Genomic DNA, 22633 nt, shown 5'->3' on the forward strand with positions numbered 1-22633 from the left:
TTCAAACCTGTAGAATGATAGTTATATTTCATTGTCCAGAATTAGCAGATGTTAACATTTTATCATATTTGCTTCATATCTATATCTATCAAAGATACAGCTGAAACATCACCATTAAACCTTACCTGTCCCCAGAAGTAACCTGAAGTTAGTGTGTCTCATTCCCCTGCATGATTTTATGCTTCTATTACTTATAAATGTAGCAATAAATAACATTGGCAGTGTTTTGTGCGTTTTAAAGTTTTATATAAATAATGTCATTTTGTTTGTATCTTTTTACAACTTGCTTTTTTTATTCATTATGTTACTGAGATTTCTACAGGTGACACATAGAGATCTAGTTCATTCATTTAAACTCCCTATAGCTTTCCATTATGTATCAGTTAGGAAGACCTTCAGCTAAAAGTAACATAAAACTTGGCTAGTAGTTTAAATATACTAGGTAGATTTTTTCCTTTCACATAACAGGAAGATCAGAGATAAACAGTCTAGAGCTCAGTGGTTTTATCAGGAGCCCAAGTTTATTCTAGGCTTCTGCTTTGTCCTTAGCCTGTGGCTTTGGTTTTCATACCTGTCACATCATTGTTGCAAGATGACTGCTTCATCTAGAAGTCTCATGCCTAGAGTCTGTGCAGGAAAAAAGGGAAGGTAAAGAGCAAAACATGCATTCTAACTGTGTCTGTCACTTCTTATTAGGAAGATAAAAGTTTTCCTGGAAACTCTACCCAGTAGACTTCCATTAAATCTCATTGGCTTGGTAGGTAGGGTCACATGACTACTCCTAGGATCATTTACTGGCCAAGGGCCATAAGATTACAATGAATGGTTTAGACAGGTCACAATTTATGTCTGGGGTTGGGGAAGGTATGTATGGCAATCAAGGGCCCTGTGTCCCTATCTGAGCAAAATGGGGTTCTATAAACAGGCAAGGAGAGGAAGGAACGAACGTTGGAAAGTGTAGCAGACACTTCTAGATGAGCACCCAGTGCCCATTCTCCCTGTTTTCCTTACTAGCAGAACCCAATCTTATTTTCCCAGAGTCTTTTAATTCAGGTGTGGTTTTGAGTAACAGAAAAGTTAACTATAAATTTAGTGGTTTAATTTTTCACCATAAAAAGAAGTCCAAATGTGGGCTGTCCAGTGCTAGTAGAGTGGTTCACTGAAGATGTTAAGGACACAGGCTCCTTTGTCCCCTGTATCCATAGTTAGCATATGGCCTTCACTCCCATGATGAAAAGATGGCTGCTGCACTTCCAGGCATCATGTTCCAGGCTCTAGATATAAGGATGAAATATAATTTGCCAGATATAATACGGTTTACCAGATAAAATACAGTTTGCCCAGTTAAATTTGAATTTCAGATGAACAGTGAATAGTTTTTTAGTATGAGTATATCTCAAATAGTGCACGGGGGGACTTCCCTGGTGGTGCGGTGGTTAAGAATCTGCATGCCAATGCAGGGGACACGGGTTCGAGCCCTGGTCGGGGAAGATCCCACATGCCACAGAGCAACTAAGCCCATGTGCCACAACTACTGAAGCCCTCGCGCCTAGAGCACGTGCTCCAAGAGAAGCCACCGCAATGAGAAGCCTGCTCACTGCAACGAAGAGTAGCCCCCGACTGCCACAACTAGAGAAAGCCTGCATGCAGCAACAAAGACCCAACGCAGCCAAAAATAAATCAATTAATAAAAACATAGAGCATAGGGTATACTTATACTAAAAATTATTTATTGTGTATGTGAAGTTCATATTTAACCTGGAGAAACTGTATTTTTGTTTGCTAAATCTAGCAACCCTATTCAGGGAGGGAGGGAGAAGAAGGAAAAATGAAGGGGGTTTCTTTGGGAGAGGCTTTATCCAGGAAGGGAATCTTTCTCCAGGTTCTTTCACCTACATCTCTTTAGAGAGGGATTGCTGAAGGGCATCTGGGGGAAATGATTATTTTCAGTTGGCCACATTGCTGCCCTGAACAAAATAAGAACAGAAGAGGAGACAGACATCAGGCAGGTAGCTAGCAGTGTCCTCCACACGGGCCTCCATGCACACAGCCCCACCTTGTTTCCCCATCATCCCCAAATCGTTATATCCAGTGGAGACATTCAAAATATTTCACAACCAATATGGCACCAACACCAACCAATCAGAATGAATACCCAACTGTTAAGAATGGATACCAGCCACAAACAGAAGCCATACTGGTGCATATTGGAAAACCAACTTTACTTATATCATAATTTTTGATAAAATTAACGTTTATTTTTATTCATTATGACTGTATAAATTTTGCTCACAGCTGACTTGCATAGTGTACCATGATTACTTTTCCTTTCTACAATTCTTTATTCTTGGTAGAATCTCGGTGCCCTCTCGAAATAGTCAAATTCATCCAGATAATTGATCAGTTCTAGGTTCTCCTTGGAGACATCCTGTCCAGAGTGTGATCTAAGATGCACCTGTTGCTCCCTGGACTGCGGCATAGCTCCCCTCCTAGGACCTACCTGTGCCAATCTTTTGTGGTGAATCCCATTTCCCAGATGCCATATTCCTTTCTTTGATGTTCCTTCATCTTGCTTCAATCACTTCCTGAGAAAATTTTTGAGACATTTCATGCCTGAAAATGCCCTTATTCTACTCTCACATTTGATTGATAGCTTAGTTAGGACTGAAATTCTAGGTTGGAAATAATTTTTCCTCAGTTTTGAAGGCATGAATCCCTTGTCTTATAGCTTCCACTGTGGCTATTCAGAAATCAATGCCAGTTTTCATGGTGGATTCTCTGTAGGTGAATTATATTCTTATTCTGGAAGCTTTTAAGGTCTTCTCTTTATATGTAATATTCTAAAACTTCATGATGATGTGAGTTGGAGTGGATTTTTTGTATGTATGTATGTATGTACATATGTATTTTTGGCTGTGTTGGGTCTTCTTTATTGCTGCACATGGGCTTTCTCTAGTTGCGGAGAGCGGGGGCTACTCTATTGCAGTGCATGGGCTTATTGTGGTGGCTTCTCTTTGTTGCAGAGCACAGGCTCTAGGCGCGTGGACTTCAGTAGTTGTGTCTCACGGGCTCTAGAGCACAGGCTCAGTAGTTGTGGCTCACAGGCTTAGTTGCTCCATGGCATGTGGGATCTTCCCCGACCAGGGCTCCAACCTGTGTCCCCTGCATTGGCAGGAGGATTCTTAACCACTGAGCCACCAGGGAAGTCCTGGAGTGGATTTTTTTTAAAAAAAGTATTTTTCTGAGCTCTCAGCAGCCCCTTTCAATCAAGAGAGTCAAATCCTTCAGTTCTGGGAAGTGTTCTTATGTCATTTTCTTAATAATTTCCTCTATGGGGCTTCCCTGGTGGCACAGTCGTTGAGAGTCCACCTGCCGATGCAGGGGACACGGGTTCGTGCCCTGGTCCGGGAAGATCCCACATGCTGCAGAGCTGCTGGGCCCGTGAGCCATGGCCGCTGAGCCTGCGCGTCCGGAGCCTGTGCTCCGCAACAGGAGAGGCCACAACAGTGAGAGGCCCGTGTACCGCAAAAAAAAAAAGTAGTAATAATAATAACTTCCTCCCTACCATTTTTCCTGATTTCTCTTTCAGAAACTCCTACTACTTTGATTTTGGAACCCCTGGATTGATCCCCTGATTTCCTTGTCTTTTTCCTAAAATTTTTCTTTGTATTTGTGCTCTATTATCTGATGTATTTTTTCAACTTCATGTTCCAACTTTTGTATTGAAAGTTTTCTTGTAACATCTCTTTAATTTCCAAGAGTTCTATCTTATTCTTTAAAAGTTCCAGGTTTATAGCATTCTGCTTTTCTTTTTGTCATGGATACAATTTTTTTTTCTAGTCCACTTGAAGATGTTAATTATATGGTTTTCAAGTGGTTCTTTGGCTGCTTGCAGTGCTCCTGTTTTCTTGGACTTTGTCTTTTCCTGTTTGTTTTGGTCTGTGTCATTCTGGTGATTCTGCTGGCCATCATAATTTGGAGTGGAGCTGCTAAACAGCTGTTTGACAGCCTGGACTTCTTGAATGATAGACTCAAGGTGGGCAATTGGGTGGAGTCCTAACTATTTTGTTAAAGATCTCCAAAATGTCAGAATCTTTAAGTCCTCCAGTCTCCTACCTGGAGTGTGTAAGCTTCATTACTGTTCTAGGAGAGGGCTGAGTGGCTCACTATTTTTAATTAAATCCTTTTTTCCCCCAGTGAAATGACATCTTCTTGCTCTCAACTATCCAAGGGCCATCTGAGTTAACTCTTCCATCTTCTGGGATAGGGGAGCCATTCTAGGAGACTGAACCTAGGAGAGAGATCTGAGGGTTTAACTTAGTCCTTATGAAGATTTTCAACCAACTCTCCTGTTTTCGGCCCCATCCTCTATCCTGGTGTTCAGGTGAAACGACTACCTCCAACTCCCCTTTCTCTACTTTTGAGAACAATTTTGTATAAGTTAGAGACTATATATACTTGAAGGTTCAGATAAAACATTTTAAAAAAACCCTCTATGCTTCTGGTGTTTATTTTTCTTTTCATTACAGAAAATTTTCAAACTTAATAAAAATAGAAAAAATAATATGATGATTCTTTTGTCCCTACAAAGCACCTTCAATAATTATCAATATATGACTTGTTGTGATGCTTTTCCCGTAACCATTTCAGTTATTGGTTAATTTGGAGTTTCTAATTTTTTTAAGTTATTTGATCATTTCTATTACTTTTCTAATCAACTATCTGTTTATTAGCCTTGTGACTAAGAGCTATAGTTCCAGAAACAGGCAATCTGGGTTTGAATTGCTGTTCCCCCCTTTGAGCAGTCAATTATGCCTTCTGTGCCTCAGTTTCCTCATCTGTAAAATGGAACAACAATGTTACTTATAGTGAAGATTCAAGTAAGTCATACATGCAGAGCAGAGCATTTAAAATAATGCCTGGCACATTGCAACAGTAGCTGTTATTATTATCTAAGTTAAAACATATTGGCGTGAAGTTTTTCATGGCATTCACTTATAATTTTAAAATTCTCTACTATATTTTTAGTTACATCCCTTTTTCATTCCAAATGTTGTTTACATATGAATATTCTCTTTTCTTATTGATTAGTCTTGCATGGTTTGCCTATTTTAATAATCTTTTCAAATAATTGCCTTTAGATTTATTAACCATCTCTATGCTCAGTTGTTTTCTATTTCATTATTTGTTGCTTTCATCTTTTATATTTACGTTCTTCTACCTTCTTTTCTCTCTCATTTTTTTCTAGGTTCTTTAGTTAACTGCTTATCACATTTATTTTCCTTCTACTTTCCTCTCTCCCTCCCTCTTTCTTTCCTTTCTCCCTTTTTTCTCAAAGTATATTGTAACCCACAAGTTTCAAGTTGTAATTCAAGTCTAAATATGTAATAAGTTCCATTGTGATTTCCTGTTAAGCCCATCATTAGAAATTATTTTTCTAATGATATATGTATATATATATATATTTCCAAGTATATGTATATATAATATATTTATTATACACATATATAAAAATATGTATTTATATATTTATTTATATATATAGTCATTCCTTTGTATCTGTGGGTGATTTGTTCCAGGACTGCCCACTCCATACCAAAATCTGTGATGCTTAAGTCCCTTATATGAAGTGGCATAGTATTTGTGTACAAACCAATGTACCTCTTCCTGTATGCTTTAAATCATCTCTAGATTACTTATAATACCTAACAATGTAAATACAATGTAAAAAGTTGTAAATACAATGTAATGTTATGTAAATGGTTGCTGGTGTGTAGCAGATTCAAGTTTTTCTTTTTGGAACTTTCTGGAATATTTTTAAAAAATATTTTTCATTCATGGTTGGTGGAATTCATGGATGCAGAACCCACAGATAATCTGTATAGTTTTGGGTTTTTTTGTTTTTAGTTTTTTTACTGTAGAAGTATGATACAGATTCTTTAAAATTTACTAAGGCTTTCCTGAGACCTAGTATATGTGCTCTCTTTGTAAATGTTCCATTTGTACTTGAAAAAGAAATGTGTTCTCTTATATATATATATCTCCCCAACATATATATATTTGAGCTTCCTCAATTTGTTTATACGTTCTTTTGTCTTAATTTTTTTCATCTGCACTAAGGTCTTCTGCTATGAGTATGAATTTGACCATTTCTCCTTGAAATTTTACCTTTTTGTGTCATATACATTTTGAGGCTGTGTTCATCTTTTACTTTATAGTTATGAAGGTGGAGGAGGAAAAGGCTGGGGTAGGGAAGCTGGACCCCCCTAACTACAGGAGGCGATGTCAGGATCAGGAAGGTAAGTTCACCTTGAGAACTTGATGCAAATTCTTGGAGGGTCTGGGAATTCCTTGGATATCCTTATAACAGCCCTTCCAGCTGGGAAAACTAGAGAGTTGGTCCCTTTCCCTGACCCACCCACAGTGTCTCCCCTAGATCAGGTGGGACCAGCCTTAACCATGTCTTAAAGGGACCACGTGGTCAGGTTGGAGGCAGGTAACTGGTACTAGGATTACGGCATAGCTTCTCCAACACAAAATTAAACTCACTTATTTTACAAGCTCTACAAATCATACTAAATGCCAAATATCAACTTTTTATAGATTCTAAAAATGGCAGCTCAGGTAAAACCAGTGAAAGAGGATATTGAGTGGGGATATTTTTGTTGCTCCAGAATTGCTCACTCAGAGACCCTAAGTATCCTACATTCTACAGAAAAGCAGCCACAGAGTTTATGAAGAGACACTACCCCAGCCCTTTTGGAGGGAGACAGTAATCTTCCTGTCCAGCTGGTTGCTTCCTGAGCTGAGGAACGTGTAGAGTCACTCTGGGGCTGTTTATGAAGAAGAATGCAGTGAGGAGCTGGCACTGTCCTGAGCCAAACTACAAGATGTTCACAGTGAGAAGAGAGGTCCTGCAGAGCAAAGAAACAAGCTGGGGGTGGGCTAGTGATTCCCTACAGTTTACCAGCTAAACAGCCACACTCTGACGGTTATAGTGGAGAAAATGAGACAAGTTAGATCCATGGCAGAAAGAAAATATTTCCCTGACAACCATCCCCTGATTTTTTTTTTAAAAAAGGGTGCTCTTTGTTTGTATAACCCCTCACAATTCTGAAAATCATGTTCCCATTCACCATTCCATTCTATCTTCTCAAGAACCATGCCTAGCCAGTAGAGAAAGAATTTTTATTCCTGCACTATCAGTGAGAACACTGAGTCCCAAAGAGGCAGATGTGCATGGCCATACAGCAGGTGAAGAACAAGCCAGGGAGCACCCAGGGCAGCTAACTCTTGGTAGAGGCCTTTCTGATACATCTGCTGCCTCTCATTTCCATTCCTGGCCTCAAGGGTGGAGAATAGGAACTCATCATTGAAAGAACCAAATATGCTAAACCTTTAGAGTAGAACTACTTATCTCTAAATATTTGTGACCATGGCTTACCTCAGATTACAGTTTGCTCAGGCTCAGTGTAGGAGAGAGAAAGAAGGAGATGCACCAGCCATTCTGATACTGGTTCACTAGGAAGTGAGGCTGCGCTTCATAAAGGTATCTACCTCAAATTTCTCATTACACCCACGAGAGATTGAGGGTCCAGAAGAGCAAGCAGTAGGATAAGGTGGGGGTGAGCTGGGGTTCTAAAGAGATTTGGACACTGATATCCATGTAACCTTACTCTCCAGTGCCTAGTAATGCACCAGCCAGCGTAGACTAACACAAAATCTGCTCACCAGAGTGGGCATTCAACATGTCTCTAAAAGGCCTAGACATGCTTCTTCAAGGTTCAGCTTCATGTGGTTTCAGTGTGATATGTGCAGTCAGTGATGCCCAGGCATCTAGTTTGTCAGCTTCAGGAGTTTGAGCCAACAGGCAGCCCTCTCCTCCAAGGGAAAATAACAAACAAACAAACAAAAACAAAACAACTCCCCCCCCAAAAAAACCCCTCACAAAGTTAGTGTAGATCTTGATATAAGAACACAAAGTCCAATTTCCCACTCTGCCACAGACTTTCAAATTTTAGCTGCTATTCTTGGGCTTCAGAAATAGTCATAATGTTCAATAGCTGTTGACCAGCCCTAGGGAAAATTTTTACCACAAATCAGTCAATGTGATACACCACATTAATGAAATGAAGAATAAAAATTATATGATCATCTCAATAGATGCAGGAAAAGCATTTGACAAAATTCAACATCCATTCATGATTAAAAAAAAAAACACTCAACAAACTGGCTATAGAGGGAATGTTCCTCAATATAATAAAGGCCATATATGACAAGCCCATAGCTAACATCATATTCAATGATGAAAAGCTGAAATCTCTTCTCTAAGATCAGGAACAGAACAAAGGTGCCCACTCTTGCCACTTTTATTCAAAATAGTACTGGAAGTCCTAGCCAGAGCAATTAGGCAAGAAAAAGAAATAAAAGGCAAGAAGAAGAAATTTTTAAATTGGAAAGGGAAAAGTAAAACTGTCTCTATTTGCAGATGGCATGATATTATAAATAGAAAATGATAAAAAATTCCACCAAAAAATGGTTAGAATTTAAGAAATTATTTTAAATTAAAATTTCAGGATAAAAATCAATATACAAAAATCAGTTGCATTTCTATACACTAACAATGAACTTTCAGAAAGAGAAATTAAGAGAACAATTCCATTTACAATTGTATCAAGAAGAATAAAATACCTAGAAAAAAATTTAACCGAGGAGATAAAAGATCTGTGCACTGAAAACTGTAAGACACTGATGGAAGAAATTGAAGACAACACAAATGCATGGAAAGATATTCCATGTTCATGGACTGGAAGAATTAATATTCTTAAGATGTCCATATTAGCCAAAACAATCTACAGACTCAATGGAATCTCAATCAAAATTTCAATGATTTTTTTCACAGAAATATAAAAAACAATCCAGAAATTCATATGAAGCCACAAAGAACCCTGAATAACCAAAGCAATCTTGAGAAAGAAGAACACAGCTTGAAGATCACACTTCCTGATTTCAAACTATATTACAAACTACTGTATTCAAAACAGTATGGTATTGGCATAAAAACAGACATATAGATCAATGGAACAGAATAGAGAGCCCAGAAATAAATCCACACATATATAGTCAATTAATTTATAACAAAGGAGACAAAATATACAATGGGGAAAGGATAGTGTCTTCAATAAATGATATTGGGAAAACTTGACAGCCACATGCAAAAGAATGAAACTGGACCCCTATCTTACACCATACAGAAAAATCAACTCAAAATGGATTGAAGACTTGAACTTAGGACCTGAAACCATGAAACTCTTAGAAGAAAACATAAGGGGTAAGCTCCTTGACATCAGTCTTGGCAATTATTTTTTTTAATTTGACATCAAAAGCAAAGGCAACAAAATAAAAAACAAAGTTAAACTACATCAAGCTAAAAAGCTTCTGCACAGCAAAGGAAATTATCAACAAAATGAAAAGGTAACCTACAGAATGGGAGAAAATATTTGCAAATCACATACCCGATAAGAGGTTAATACCCAAAATATATAAAGAATTCATACAATTCAATAGAAAAACAAAACAGAAATACAATTTAAAAATGGAAGAGAAACTGAATAGAAATTTTCCCAAAGAAAACATACAAATGGCTAACAGGTACTTGAATATGTGCTCAACATCATTAAATCATCAGGGAAATTCAAATTAAAACCACAATGAGATATCACCTCACAACTGTTAGAATGGCTGTCATCTAAGACAAGGGATAACAAATGTTGGCAAGGATGTGGAGAAAAGGAAACCATTGTGCACTGTTGGTGGGAATGCAAATTGGTGCAGACACTGTGGAAAACAGTATGGAGATTCCTCAAAAATTAGTAACAGAACTACTGTTTGATCCAGCAATTCCACTTTTGGGTATATACCCCCCAAAAATGAAATCATTATCTTGAAAATATATCTGTACTCTCATGTTCATTGCAGCATTATTTATAATAGTCAAGACATGGAAACAACCTAAGTGTCCATCAGCAGTTGAATGGTTAAAGAAAATGTGATATACATATGAATATTATTCAGCCATAAAAAAGAAAGAAATCTTGTCGTTTGCAACATGAATGGACCTTGAAGACATTATGCTAAGTGTCTTAGACAGAGAGACAAATACTGTATGATCTCACTTATACATGGAATCTAAAAATCCAAACTCATGGAAACAGGGAATAGGTTGGTGGTTACCAGAGGCTGGGGGTGGGATGTGAGGAATTGGGTGAAGGTGGTCAAAAGGCACAAACTTTCAGTTATAAGATAAATTAGTCATGGGGATGTGATGTACTGTACGGTGACTGTAGTTAACAATAGTGTATTGTATGCTTGAAAGTTGCTAAGAGACTAAATCTTGAAAGTTCTCATCACAAGAAAAAAATTTGTAACTATGTGTGGTGATGGATGTTAACTGAACTTATTGTGGTAATCATTTTGCAGATATACGTATATCAAATCATTATGTTGTACACCTTAAATTAATACAATATTATATGTCAATCACAACCCAAGTTAAAAAAATAATAGGAGAAACTTGAGGTGGCATATGGTAGGGTACATGGAACTTCATGTATTATCTGCTCAATTATTCTGTACATCTAAAATTGTGCTAAAAAGACTATTAATTATTTTTAAAATTGTTGACCAACTCAAGACAATACGGATGAGAAACTGGTGGCAGAACGTCCTTTCTGAGGTCTGAGGGAATTCTAGCTGCCTCTATGTGTACAGAGTTAGTGGGGGATTTACATAGCAGCCAGGCTTCTTAGTGGAATGCTGAATTAGGGTTCTTGGTAGCTCTAGTTCTTGAAAATTCTAGTTTACAAAACCAGCTTTGAGAAATCCTTAATAACTCACCTCTCTGATGAGTAGTAGTTCACATAGTCCTTGGTTGTTAGTAAAAATGGCCCTTGATGGAAATGCATATGGCTTTCCCATAACAATTGAAGCCGGGGCTTGGCATTTTGAACTAAATATGTGACCCACCGAGGGGCTCTCTCCTGGACCATGTGTCATGAACCATATGTGTTTATTGCTGCTCTGGACTAGCAAGAATGGGGAGATGGGAGTTCTGCTCATTCTGACAGAATTCTAACTATAGGGCCAAGGGTCTCCCTTCCAGCAACTGGGGAGTTGGTTCAGAACTGGAATTCTATCAAGCCCAGTGGCCCCGTCCAGGAATGCTTTGCCTTCTGATCTTCTTCAGTGGCCTCAGCTCTTTGTAACTGGAAAATATTAAGGAGAAATGCCAATTTTCAGTAACTCTACCTACCCTCTCTTTTATTCTGTGCCCACAGACTGCCGTTCCATCCACATTGGGCTTTCAGTCCCCAGTTACCCTCACAGGAAAAGAGACCCGAAGGGACATCTTTCAGGCCTGCAAAAGGTCCACTGGGGCTTGCGGCCAGAGAAGCCGCAGCAGGGGCTGGCCAGTGCCTGCAGCACTGTGGATCATGTCATCAGGACACGTGAGTTCTTGAGGGGACCATTCTGGGGAGCCGTCTGCTGGGTGGTCCAGATGGGGCAGGGCAGGGCAGGGCAGGGGGGTTCTCTGGAGAATGTGAGGAACGCCCCACGTTGCTCAGGCCTCTCAGTCCCCTCTGCTCTGCTGCCATGGCAGACCAGCCTCTCTGCTCAGGGACACCTTTAGTCAGGCTGAGCCCCTGTCCCTCTCTGGTGACTTTGAGACCTCTGCTCTGATCCATTCTGCCTTGATTTCACAGTTTAATTCTCAGAATTATTTCCTGTTTCCAAATTCCTAGGGGCCACACAGCCGTTGCCCGAAGAGCCAATAACAAACATGAGTGTCTGGCGTGAGGTGTTGTGCTCAGTAAACTGAATTCCTTATTGCATTCCCCCGACCCTCGCTCTTCACCTGAGCTTGAAGGAATGGTCTGGAATTGTCTGGGCACCCTCCTCCTCAGCTTGCAGAGTCCTGGAGGCTTTCTCCCAGGACAGCAGAGCCCCTGAGGCCTTCCTCTGCTGTTGAGGAAATCAGTTCTGGGCTGGTTAAACATCAGTCTTTTGTTCTTTCCTGTGGAAAGAAAAGTATCAATCTTAGCAGGAGTGAAAAGATTAGAGCACAACTGTGACATTTTATCCTTTTGAGCCTTCGCTGTTTCTAGGGACATGATTTCACCTGCAGCATATCCCAAATCTGCATAATAAATGGTACCTAACTGGTTTCTACTATATAGTTCCACTGTCTTGAGCAAGGCAAAATGAGTTATTTTACCATCTAAACCTTCAAAAGAATGTCAGAGGCAGTAACAACCTCTTAACATTCCTGTAGGAGACCTGACATACACGCTTGCGAAGGCCATCTGAGTCACCCCCAACCCTGCACTGCCCTGAACAACTGCTGTCATTGGCACCAAGTCTACCAAAGCCTGTGACTTTTCCAAAGTAAATGTGCCTCTGTGGGAGAAGGGTTAATGGGGAGTCCTTTGGAGGTGTCTAGTTTAAGAGATAAGCTTTGATTAAAATATGCATGTGCACACATACACACAAACATGCACACACAGGCTTATGCACACATGCATGTTCGGGGTAGACATATCAGAGACCCAAAGGAGGGCTAGCCTGGAGGGAAGGCCTGCTCCCCATGTTGGATCTGGACGCTCCCACTCACTCTCTGGGGCATTCTCCTGTCACCCCACCACATTCAGAGGTGAAGTCACCCTTTCAAAGTTGAGTCTGCTGGATCCTTCCTGAGTCAGGGAAGAGGAAAGTGGGTTAGAGCTGGTGCTCTCTTATCGAAGGGTTTGGAGGAGGTCTAACAAATGGTATTTGCTGATGCAACATGGTGCATCACAGAAGTGGTCATGAACGGTGGATTTTATGTTGTTTTGGTGGTTTCTGGTTAATGGGACACTGGTTTTCACTGGAAACCAAAGGGGAGGGAATGGAGAATACTTTGGTACGTTTGCACATTCAGTTCATTCTCTTCACAGCCTGTTGCTCCCATGCATGTCACATGGCATGGCTGTGGAACAGGGGAGAGAATGGGAGGGCCTAGGAGGACAGGAAATTTCAGGCCATGTCTTTCAAGCTGGGGTAAAGTAAGAACCCCTTTTAAAGGGAAAAGTGGTTGTGGACCCATGAAAATGCATTTGTACATTTGTAGAGCCCCAGGGGACCATAAAAATCCCAGTTTGAGAAATAATATCTTAATTAAGGTTTTATTCTGTAAAAGTATCTTACATTTTTGAATTATAACAACAGAAAAGTTTTGCCCTTATATCTAATGAAAGAAATCTTTTTAAGATTATCATCAAAATGGAAACATGAAATTAAAAAATTCTAATAGATCCCACCTACCCCTAAGAATACTTTCCAGACCACAGTTCCAGACATGCTGACTTAAGGGGGCCACAAAGCCTGCTAGCAAAGTCAACAGCCACCGCAAGTTTTCTGTAGCCCATGGGGGCTGAGCTTGTTCCGGCCATTCTCTTAGGGGTGGTAGAGGTTCACCCCTCAGTCCTTCACTTCTTTCAAACCAAACAGGGCATTGTGTGTATGATGCAAATATAAACCCTGCTCCACCACATCCCAGGGTCAGTAACAATGACACGAGGAAGGGAAAACAAAACAGTGCCCAAGTAATTTTACTGCATCATCTAGATAATTGCCTGAATCTGCCACTTTTCTTTGCTGTAGGACAACTGACCACATGTGTTTTCCCTCTCTGAGTGTCCTGTCTATTCTATGAATCCATTCAGACAGCCCAGGCAGGTGGTCTAGCTGGCCACAAAGTCCAAGTGGGACCAACCTCTACAGAAGAGGGGAGTCATGCAGAACGGAGGGCGTGGGTGCTGGCCAGGCAGGTGGCTAGACATAGCTAGGCCTGAGAGTAAAGCAGGCTGTGCAGATGAAGGATTGACAGGTGACTCCTTTAGTTTCTGCCTCACAAAACAATGACAAGAATTTGTACCATGAAATGGTATTTCATTGTAATTTTGTTAACTAAATGTATACTGTTAATAAAAAGGAGATATTATTACCCTCATCTTCAGATTGGGAAATCAAGGTTTGAAGAGATGTAGTGTGATACAGCGGTAATCAGTGAAACTAGAATTTGAACACAAGGTCTGTAGACTCTAAAACCTGTGTGTGTCCCTTCCACTACACTACTATCCTTTGTAAGTTATCACTGGTCAGTCACCATGTTGGATATGGGCTGAGAATTGTATCATTTTAAGCAGCCAAATTGCCTTATGATGACGGGGATAGGTAGGTAGTAGTTACACCATGATATGATACGCCATAGCAGTTGGATTACCACCCCTTCTTCCAATATGGATATAATTTAGGAAGTCAGTACTTAGCAGCCAATCAATTTTGACTCCAGCAGAGCATAGGCAGGGAATAGAACCATCAAGCTGTGGTGAGAATCAGCAAGTACCATGCTTCCTTCCCTGGAAAGAATGCATTTTCTGGCTCTGAGAACCTCTTGAGAGCTCTTACAAGCAAGAGGGTAAAAAGCAGCTGTAGAAATATGGCTGCCCTTTGGCATCTCTTGGCTGGTGTTAAGAACCGGAGCCAAGATCTAAGAGGAACAAGACCGGCCAAGCTCAACCTGGTGTGTAGGCACTAGGGTCTCAGCGCCTTCATCTGCAGAGTGAAAGATTGTTGTAGGGTGACCAACTGTTTCAGTTTAACTGGGATGGAGGGCTTTCCCAGGACATGGGACATGGGACTGTCAGTGCTAAAACCGGTCAGTCCGAAGCAAACTGGGATGTTGGTCACACTAAGTTGTGAGCTCCTAGATGAAATATAAACAGACATGAAGTATTTCGCATGGTGCACAGTGCATGACAGGCACTTGACATATGTTACTTCAACTGATCTATGTTAACCCAATTTAAAAGCACTCCTTGGGCTGCCCTGGTGGCGCAGTGGTTAAGACTCTGCCTGCCAATGCAGGGGACACAGGTTTGAGCCCTGGTCCGGGAAGATCCCACATGCCGCAGAGCAACTAAGCCCGTGTACCACAACTACTGAGCCTGCGCTCTAGAGCCCACGAGCCGCAACTACTGAGCCCACGCACCACATCTACTGAAGCCTGTGTGCCTAGAGCCTGTGCTCTGCAACAAGAGAAGCCACCACAATGAGAAGCCTGCGTACTGCAATGAAGAGTAGCCCCCACTCGCCGCAACTAGAGAAAGCCTGTGTGCAGCAACGAAGACCCAACACAACCAAAAATAATAAATAAATAAAAATAAATAAATAAAAAATAAAAGCACTCCTTTACGAGTGGACATCTGGTTTGGCTGCCGTCACTGGTACTGAGAAGCTTATGAGATCCTTCTGGTGGGAGGGGTGTGAAAAAGTATTAAGGTCTTCTTCTACTTGCCAAGTATTGAACAACTCTAGGGTCACTAAAAGATCAAAACCACCACAAGATGAGCAGTAAGGGAGACGAAGGCTATTTTTTGGCCAGGTGTTTGAGCCTCATATGGTTCCAAAGGCTTTAGATTTCATGGGGTCTTTCTTTCCCATTTCTTTTTATTTATTTATTTGTTTGTTTGTTTGTTTATGGCTGCATTGGGTTTTCGCTGCTGCACACTGTCTTTCTCTAGTTGCAGCGAGCGGGGGCTACTCTTCGTTGCAGTGTGCGGACTTCTCATTGCAGTGGCTTCTCTTGTTGCGGAGCACAGGCTCTAGGCACGCGGGCTTCAGTAGTTGTGGCGCACGGGCTTAGTTGCTCCGCGGCATGTGGGATCTTCCCGGACCAGGGCTCAAACCTGTGTCCCCTGCATTGGCAGGTGGATTCTTAACCACTGTGCCACCAGGGAAGTCCCTCTTTCCCATTTCTGATGAGGAAGGAGCAAGGGTTGGGACAGAAGACAAATTTACCTCTAAATCATCTGCTCCACTAAGGAGCTCCTGAGACAGGCTGTGTTTGCAACATAGGAGCAAAGACAATTGGATTTCTTTTAGAGTTTGAAGCGTTAAAATGAGGTGGTTTCCTCTGTCTACTTTACCAACTTGTTTCTGAGAAGGAGTGGTAAAGAGAGGAGCAGAGACAAAGGGGAACAGGAGGGACGAAAGGGGAAAGAGTATAGTCCTAGGCCTTTTAGGCATGCCCCACTTCGGTGTGTGTGTAGTGGGGGGAGGTTGGGCAGACAGGAAGGCAAATTCAAAATTCCTGAAGGAAGCCTGTATTTGCTCTTCTCTCTCTTCTTGCCCTTGACATCTTAAAACCTGGATTTCCTGGAATTATCAACATAGCATTCAAACAAACAAAAGCACAAACTAACAAAAACCCCTATTGGAAGGGAATCCTGAGTTAGTGACCTTAAGACCTAAGGGGAAATTAGGGTTGAAAGCTCAGTTTGCAAGTGAACCAATGAAAGTTCTAATAAATACAAAGTTATTATAACCCATATATGTTACCTGGATTTACCTTATTCCTTGAGAGTTAGTGTCCTTACCTCTGCCTAAATTTCTGTGAATTTCCAGCGACTTCCAGTCTCAGTATCACTGTAGCTCCAAGTCCTGCCTGCTGGGCTCACAGTCTCACTGTGTCTCACCTCCTGTACCTGTTCTCTGCCCTCACCTCCAGCTCCAGCTCAGGCATGGGATTCAGTCCTCCTTTGGTCTCCCCCAGATTGGTCACATACCACATACAAGTGAGCAGCAGACTTTCTTGAAGTTCAGAACCATGGAGCAGTTTTACCTTGCAGAGATACACAATTTTTAAAGTAAGATACTAGATATCCCCTTTCTTTAAAATCCCCTGGTCACAGGAAATTTCCTATTGGCCACTTTTCTCTGCAGTTTCAGCTTCCTACCATATTGGCAACTCCCACCTCACCCCCACTCCCCCTCGCCAGTTCCGTCACATCTCCTGCTTCTCAGTTTTCAGCCACCCCCCAGCTTCTCCTCTCCCTCCCAACACATACACTCACTCCCCTCCCTTTCAGTCACATCAATTTCCCTCTGCCCACCTTAGCTCAACACCCATTTTTGCACAGCTAAAGACACACAGTGTGTTGAACTAAACACAAAGACCATCACCTCTAGCCCTTTAGTTAGATTTAACATTCTTTTATAACATTTACACTTGCAGGGTTTTTTTAAAATTTATTTATTTATTTATTTATTTTTGGCTGTGTTGGGTCTTCGTTTCTGTGCAAGGGCTTTCTCCAGTTGCAGAGAGCGGGGGACGCTCTTCATCGCGGTACGTGGGCCTCTCACTATCGCGGCCTCTCTTGTTGCGGAGCACATACTCCAGACGCGCAGGCTCAGTAGTTGTGGCTCACGGGCCTAGTTGCTTCGCGGCATGTGGGATCCTCCCAGACCAGGGCTTGAACCCGTGTCCCCTGCTTTGGCAGGCAAATTCTCAACCACAGAGCCACCAGGGAAGCCCTCCACTTGCAGTTTTTGAGAAGGTATACAGAAGAAAACCTCCCTATCCTAGAATTTCATATAATGGAGACGCATGATTAATATGGTAATTTGATCACAAGTATCAGAAACCTACTTGAGCTGTCTTGAACAAGGAGGGAGTGAGGGGGTGGGGGGAGAGAGAGTTAGTTTATGCTGTAAGAGCAAAGGAATTTCTCACAGTCCCAAAAGAACAAGCAACCAGGCTCAGCAGGAGGATGAGCACCCTCTCTGGGACTCATGGCCTTCCCCCTGCTTCTCCTGTAAGTCTGCTTTATTCCTCTCTCTCTGTAGCCTTTTCTGCCTCTCTGTGCCGTCAGCTTCCATTTTACATGCGCCTTCTCTCAGCCGTCAGGAAATGCCCAGCTATCTCAGAAACCGAATTCAGAATTTCCAGGCTTGAGTCAGGTGTCTGATTAACTGCTCCTTGTCCAATTAACCATGGCGAAGGGGCACAGGTCAAGCATTCCACAAACACGGCTACCCGAGAGTCATCCTTTGGGTGGGGGACTGTATGGGCTGGCAGACAACCCCAAAGCTACTGACGACAGGATGGATTCCCATAAACACTGCACGTCTGCAGATTCTCTCCTCTTCCTTCCCAGAGATCATATTTTGAGTTTATGGACTGCTGTCTAGAAAAAAAACCTTACTGACCGTGAAACTATGACTTGGAGTCTTCCAGTCCCCTCTTGAAGACCACCTCAGATGACTGCAAGCATGACTTTGGAGCCCTCAGTTTCTGTCTCTCCCACTCCGCAGTACTCGGGGGCCTTGAGCTTGGCTCCCTACCCAGCTCCATTTCCTTGTTGCTGCTGAGGCTAGTCCCAGCTGCTATACTCATGAGTTAAGCAGTGAAATTCACCTAGCAAATATTTAGAGTGTCCATGCTGTGAGCTGAGAGAGAGCACCTCTGAAAAGACTCAGAGCTGAGGACCCTGGGTCCAAGTCCTCACGCTGACTTCCTGGTGGTGCTAAATGCCTCCTAGCTCTTCTAGGAGTTGAAGACTTGCAGGTTGCAGTCCACACGGTGATGTTGTGCTTTGCTCAACTAATGACTGGACAGGTGCCCCCCTCCCTGCCCCCAGTAAAAGCACGATTCTGTTTGCTTCTTTTCGTGTGTTTCCTGAAGCTTGCTCCTGCAGAGGTTAGGTTTCTCCCAGAAACTGCTGGTTGAGTCCATACCTCCAGTTGGGCCATCGCTATGTGATTCTTGTTGTGAGCTATCAAGGGGCTATTATCTGTGGCCTTTCTCATTTGCAGATTAACTTGCATCAAGGGCCCGCAGTGCATTAGAGATGCGCTGATACCCTGATGCAGGAACCCAGCTCATAGAGCTAGGCTTCTGTGGGCCCGAGGGAAGGGAGTGGCCTCAGGGTGGAGTGGGAGGGGTAAAACAGGTATTTAGAAGCTGAAAAGGATTGAGCCCTTGGAATGTTTAAAAGGGCCGTTATTAGGGAGGAAAGTGTCAGACCTGTTGACAACATCAATCATAGCGATATTTACTGGGTAACTATGCCAAGCACTGTGCCAACCATGTCACATATATCATCTCATTTAACGGCCACCACAATCCAGTAAAGCAGGTGTGATTATTCCCACTTTATAGATGGAGAAACTAAGGCTAAGATTGCTTAATGCCTTGCCAAAATCCCACTGCTAGTAATTACCAGAGTCGGGAGTTGAACCTAGATCTGGGCTCTTAAAGCACCACACGAGTAAAGAGAATCTTCTGGCGTCCTTGGTGATCTCTTTCTGGGTGTTCCTCTGGGATTTTGAAGTCACCCACGGCCCCTGACTCGGTGTAGCGTGCAGGGTCTGCCCCGTGGCGCTCAGGAAGAAATGGGCCGACTTCAGCCTCAGTGCGGTACGAACTGTAGAGCCTGGGACCTTTAGAGGGGCCCATCTGCTCACTGCCCTGCCCTGCTAAGGAGCCCACCAAAGCAGGAAGTCCTTGGTGGGGGCATTTGCTTGGGGCCCCGCACCTAAAAACACAGCCCTGACCCTCTGCTGCTATGTTCTCAGCTTTAAAGTGGGCACACTTGATCCTTGAGCCGCAGGCATGAAGACATGGTAAGGGAGCGCAGGGCAGTGCAGGGTGAGGGCGTCAGCAGACTGCTGTCCTAACCTGGGGCCTGGTGGGGCCTTCTGTGCTGTAAACTAGGTCTCCGATTTCTCATCCTCTCATCCATCGCTAAGCTCTCTCCCAGCTCTGAGACTTAGTGAATTCAGGGTTCAGAGCTCCTTGGAGCTGCAGCCACTCATGACCTCTAATCAACCTTGGCACATTGTAAGTATTCAGTAAGCACTTGTTGAACCAAACCCAGGAGATTAGGAATTTCTTAGCAGAGCAAAATAATTCCCCAGGAGGGTTCACCACACACCCTGAAGTGACCAGTTCCCACTGTCCATGGGCTCTCAGAAAATACCCACTGAGTGATAGTTGGCATTTTGTCTTAGAAGCAGACTAAGAGGGAAAGGACCAGGAGTTTGGGTTTAAGGTTGGGGAAGGAGAGAAACCAGCTGCATGGAATATTACTGACCAAGGGTGGTTGCTGTGGAACATGAGGCCCCCCAGCCCCTCTCCCCCTACAACTCCACCTCCACCCTGGGGCTGTGCAGCTGAGAGAATCCAAGGGCCAGGACACCTGCAACCAAGGCACTTTAGGAGGCCCTGGGGAGTCTCAAGGGAAATCCTACCTTTGCCTCTATAAAGGGGCCTGAGGAGAGGTGCCTGGGCTCCCCTTGGGCCCCCAGGCTTGGCAGGAAGGGCCCATGGGGGAGGGGGAAAGGGGCAGTTCTGCCAGTCCTCTCAGAGCCTGCAGCTGCCACCCCCTGCTGCTGTGGAGACCCGGCTGCCTGCGGGAGGTTCTGCCCCCGCCACAGAGCCCTTCTGTCTCCACCGCACCTGAGAACCTGAGAACTCTCTCTCACTCTCCCCACTGCCTTTCTCTCTCTCTCTCTCTCTCTCTGTCACACACACACACACACACAAAATTCTCTTATACTCACAATATCTTTAATTCACTCTCAATATTTTTTCCTCTCATGCTTACTACATCTTCTCACATACAACCCTCTCTCCACTTCCTCAGTCTTTCATACATTCCTTTTCTCTCTCCCCCACCCCCTCCCCCTCTCCCTCTCTTTCCCTCTCCCTCTTCTCCTCTCCCCACACCTCCCCTGGTGCTTAACTGGAAACAAAAGTGAGTTTGTTGTGCTCTGCTGGTGGGGAAGAGGACGTGTGAAGGCAGCAGCCAGGGTGGCAGCAGCAGAAACAGGCTGGGGCCAGAGGCAGTGTCCACAGCCGGAGACCCCAGCGCTCAGCTACTCCAGGGAGCAGGTAATGCCCCAGACAGGGCTGGTTCAGGCATCGCCCTCTCTGTCGGGTCTCATCATTTCATGACTGTTCCATTTATTTGCCTTCTTATTTGGCCTTGAAGGCGGAAAGGGATTGCAGATTTAGGGAATGGTAGGCACAAAAGGTCCAAGGAGTGATGTGCTCTCCTCTTCAGAGAACTGTGTGTGGTCTGATGTGGCTGGGGTCCAGGGCATGTAGGGTCAAGAGTGGCTGGGGTCCACAGTGTCTGGGCTTAAGGATGGCTGGTGTCCAGAGTGGCTGGGATCCAGGGTAACTTCGGTCCAGAGTATCCAGGGTCCAGGGTGGCTGGAGTCTGGGGTGTCTGGAGGAGGAACATGACAACCTACCAGGGCAGGTTAGGGCCAGATCATGAGAGATGTTTTGAGCCATGTCATAGACCCTAGGCTTTAGGTAATAGAGAGCTATTGAATGTTTTTCACCTGGAGAGTAACGTGACCAAATCTACATTTTAAAAGAGTAGTTCTTGAACGCTGATCTCATGGAGAATTGGTGTGCCCTCTCAGAATCAGGCAGTCATAGTCTTCTCCCAGTTTAAGGAAAAAATAAGGTTATGTGTTCAATTGTTAAATTTTCTTCTATAAAATTTCCTTAAATCTTTGACGTCTGCTAGCAAGTGTCAATAATCAATAAAAAGGACTAAGTTTAAAGTAGTAGAAAAATTCGGAAATAAAAATCCATTTAAATAAATGCAGTCCATTGAGATAAATTGGTAGTATTTTCTGCTAGTAAAATTATTTCTAACTCATATGCACAATATTTTATGGTGCTGCTCAAAGAGCACCATGACTCCCAGGAGTTTGCCATGTGAACGTTTGCAATGTCTTAAAGCAAACTCTGGTGCTACATAGGGAATGAGATGGGTGGGGTAAGCAGAGGCAGTGGGAGCAGTAGGTGGCTCTTGCGATGATAGGAATAGGAGATAATGAGAACCTGAACAAAGGTGGTGGCAATGGTGGGAAAAAGGGAGAGAGCTAAAAAATAGTCAGGAAGTGAGTGGAAGACGTTAGTGTCTGATTGGACATGGATGATGAGAGAGAAGGAGGCTTCAGGAGTGAGCCCAAGACTTCTCCTCTGGAGAAGAGTAGCTGGGTAGCCAGGAGCACTATTAATCAAAACAGAGGAGGGCAAGGTTGGGGTGTTGGAAGACGGGAATATGTTGAGATTGACTCGAGAAGGCTGGAGAACTACCAGATGGAGCAGTCCAGCTGGCAGTCGGAAATGCTCAGTAAGTCAGGACCTAGAGACGCGGGTAACCTCGGCTATAGGGTGACACCAAAAAGAACATGAGGTGGTCCAGTAGGGGTGTAGAAAGAGAGGAGACAAGAAGGCCAAGGAGGAATCCTGGGGAAGATCAAGATTTAAGTGAGACATGCAAGAAGGGCCAGGGAAGGAGTCCTCAAAGAGATAGGAAAAAATATCAAGAAAGTGCTATCTTATAAGAACCAAGAGCATTTCAGTTCAGAGGGAGCAGTCAGCACCACTCATGTCCCAGAGACATAAGCCAGACCATAGCTTCACAGTGTTGTAGGTTTGATTGATTTTATTGACTTATTGATTTGAGAATAGAACAAGAGAGATCTGAGAGCAGGGTTGTAAACTTGGATGCTTAGTATAAATGAGATTAGCAGGTAATAATAGGGAGTAGTGGGGACTGTTGAAAACTAAAATGCATATTCTTATCCATTACTGAGCTCTAATTGTTGTCAGGTAGGAACATGGGCACTGTCATCAGAGTATCTGAATTTTCAAGAAAAGTCAGAAATCTAGATTTTTATATGCAATCTCATAATTCTTTATATTAGCAACAATTTCAAAAACTTT

At 43.0% G+C, this 22633-nt stretch overlaps 1 protein-coding gene across 4 annotated transcripts in view; it reads left to right on the forward strand.

The window, feature by feature from the left end:
• SLC4A5 (solute carrier family 4 member 5) overlaps window positions 1–22633 on the forward strand; it is a 124749-nt gene that overhangs the window by 13651 nt on the left and 88465 nt on the right. For 3 of the 4 annotated variants that reach the window (XM_060309074.1, XM_060309076.1, XM_060309075.1), the window contains exons 2-3: window positions 6219–6299; window positions 11337–11507. In XM_060309074.1, the coding sequence (XP_060165057.1) occupies window positions 6221–6299; window positions 11337–11507 (250 nt within the window). In that variant the 5' untranslated portion in view covers window positions 6219–6220. Of the gene's footprint in view, window positions 1–6218; window positions 6300–11336; window positions 11508–20668; window positions 20774–22633 lie in introns of those variants that run through there. The other variant, XM_060309077.1, reaches the window with a different exon arrangement.

The sequence above is a fragment of the Globicephala melas genome, chromosome 12 (genome assembly GCF_963455315.2).
Source record: "Globicephala melas chromosome 12, mGloMel1.2, whole genome shotgun sequence".
In the NCBI taxonomy this organism is placed as follows: domain Eukaryota; kingdom Metazoa; phylum Chordata; class Mammalia; order Artiodactyla; family Delphinidae; genus Globicephala; species Globicephala melas.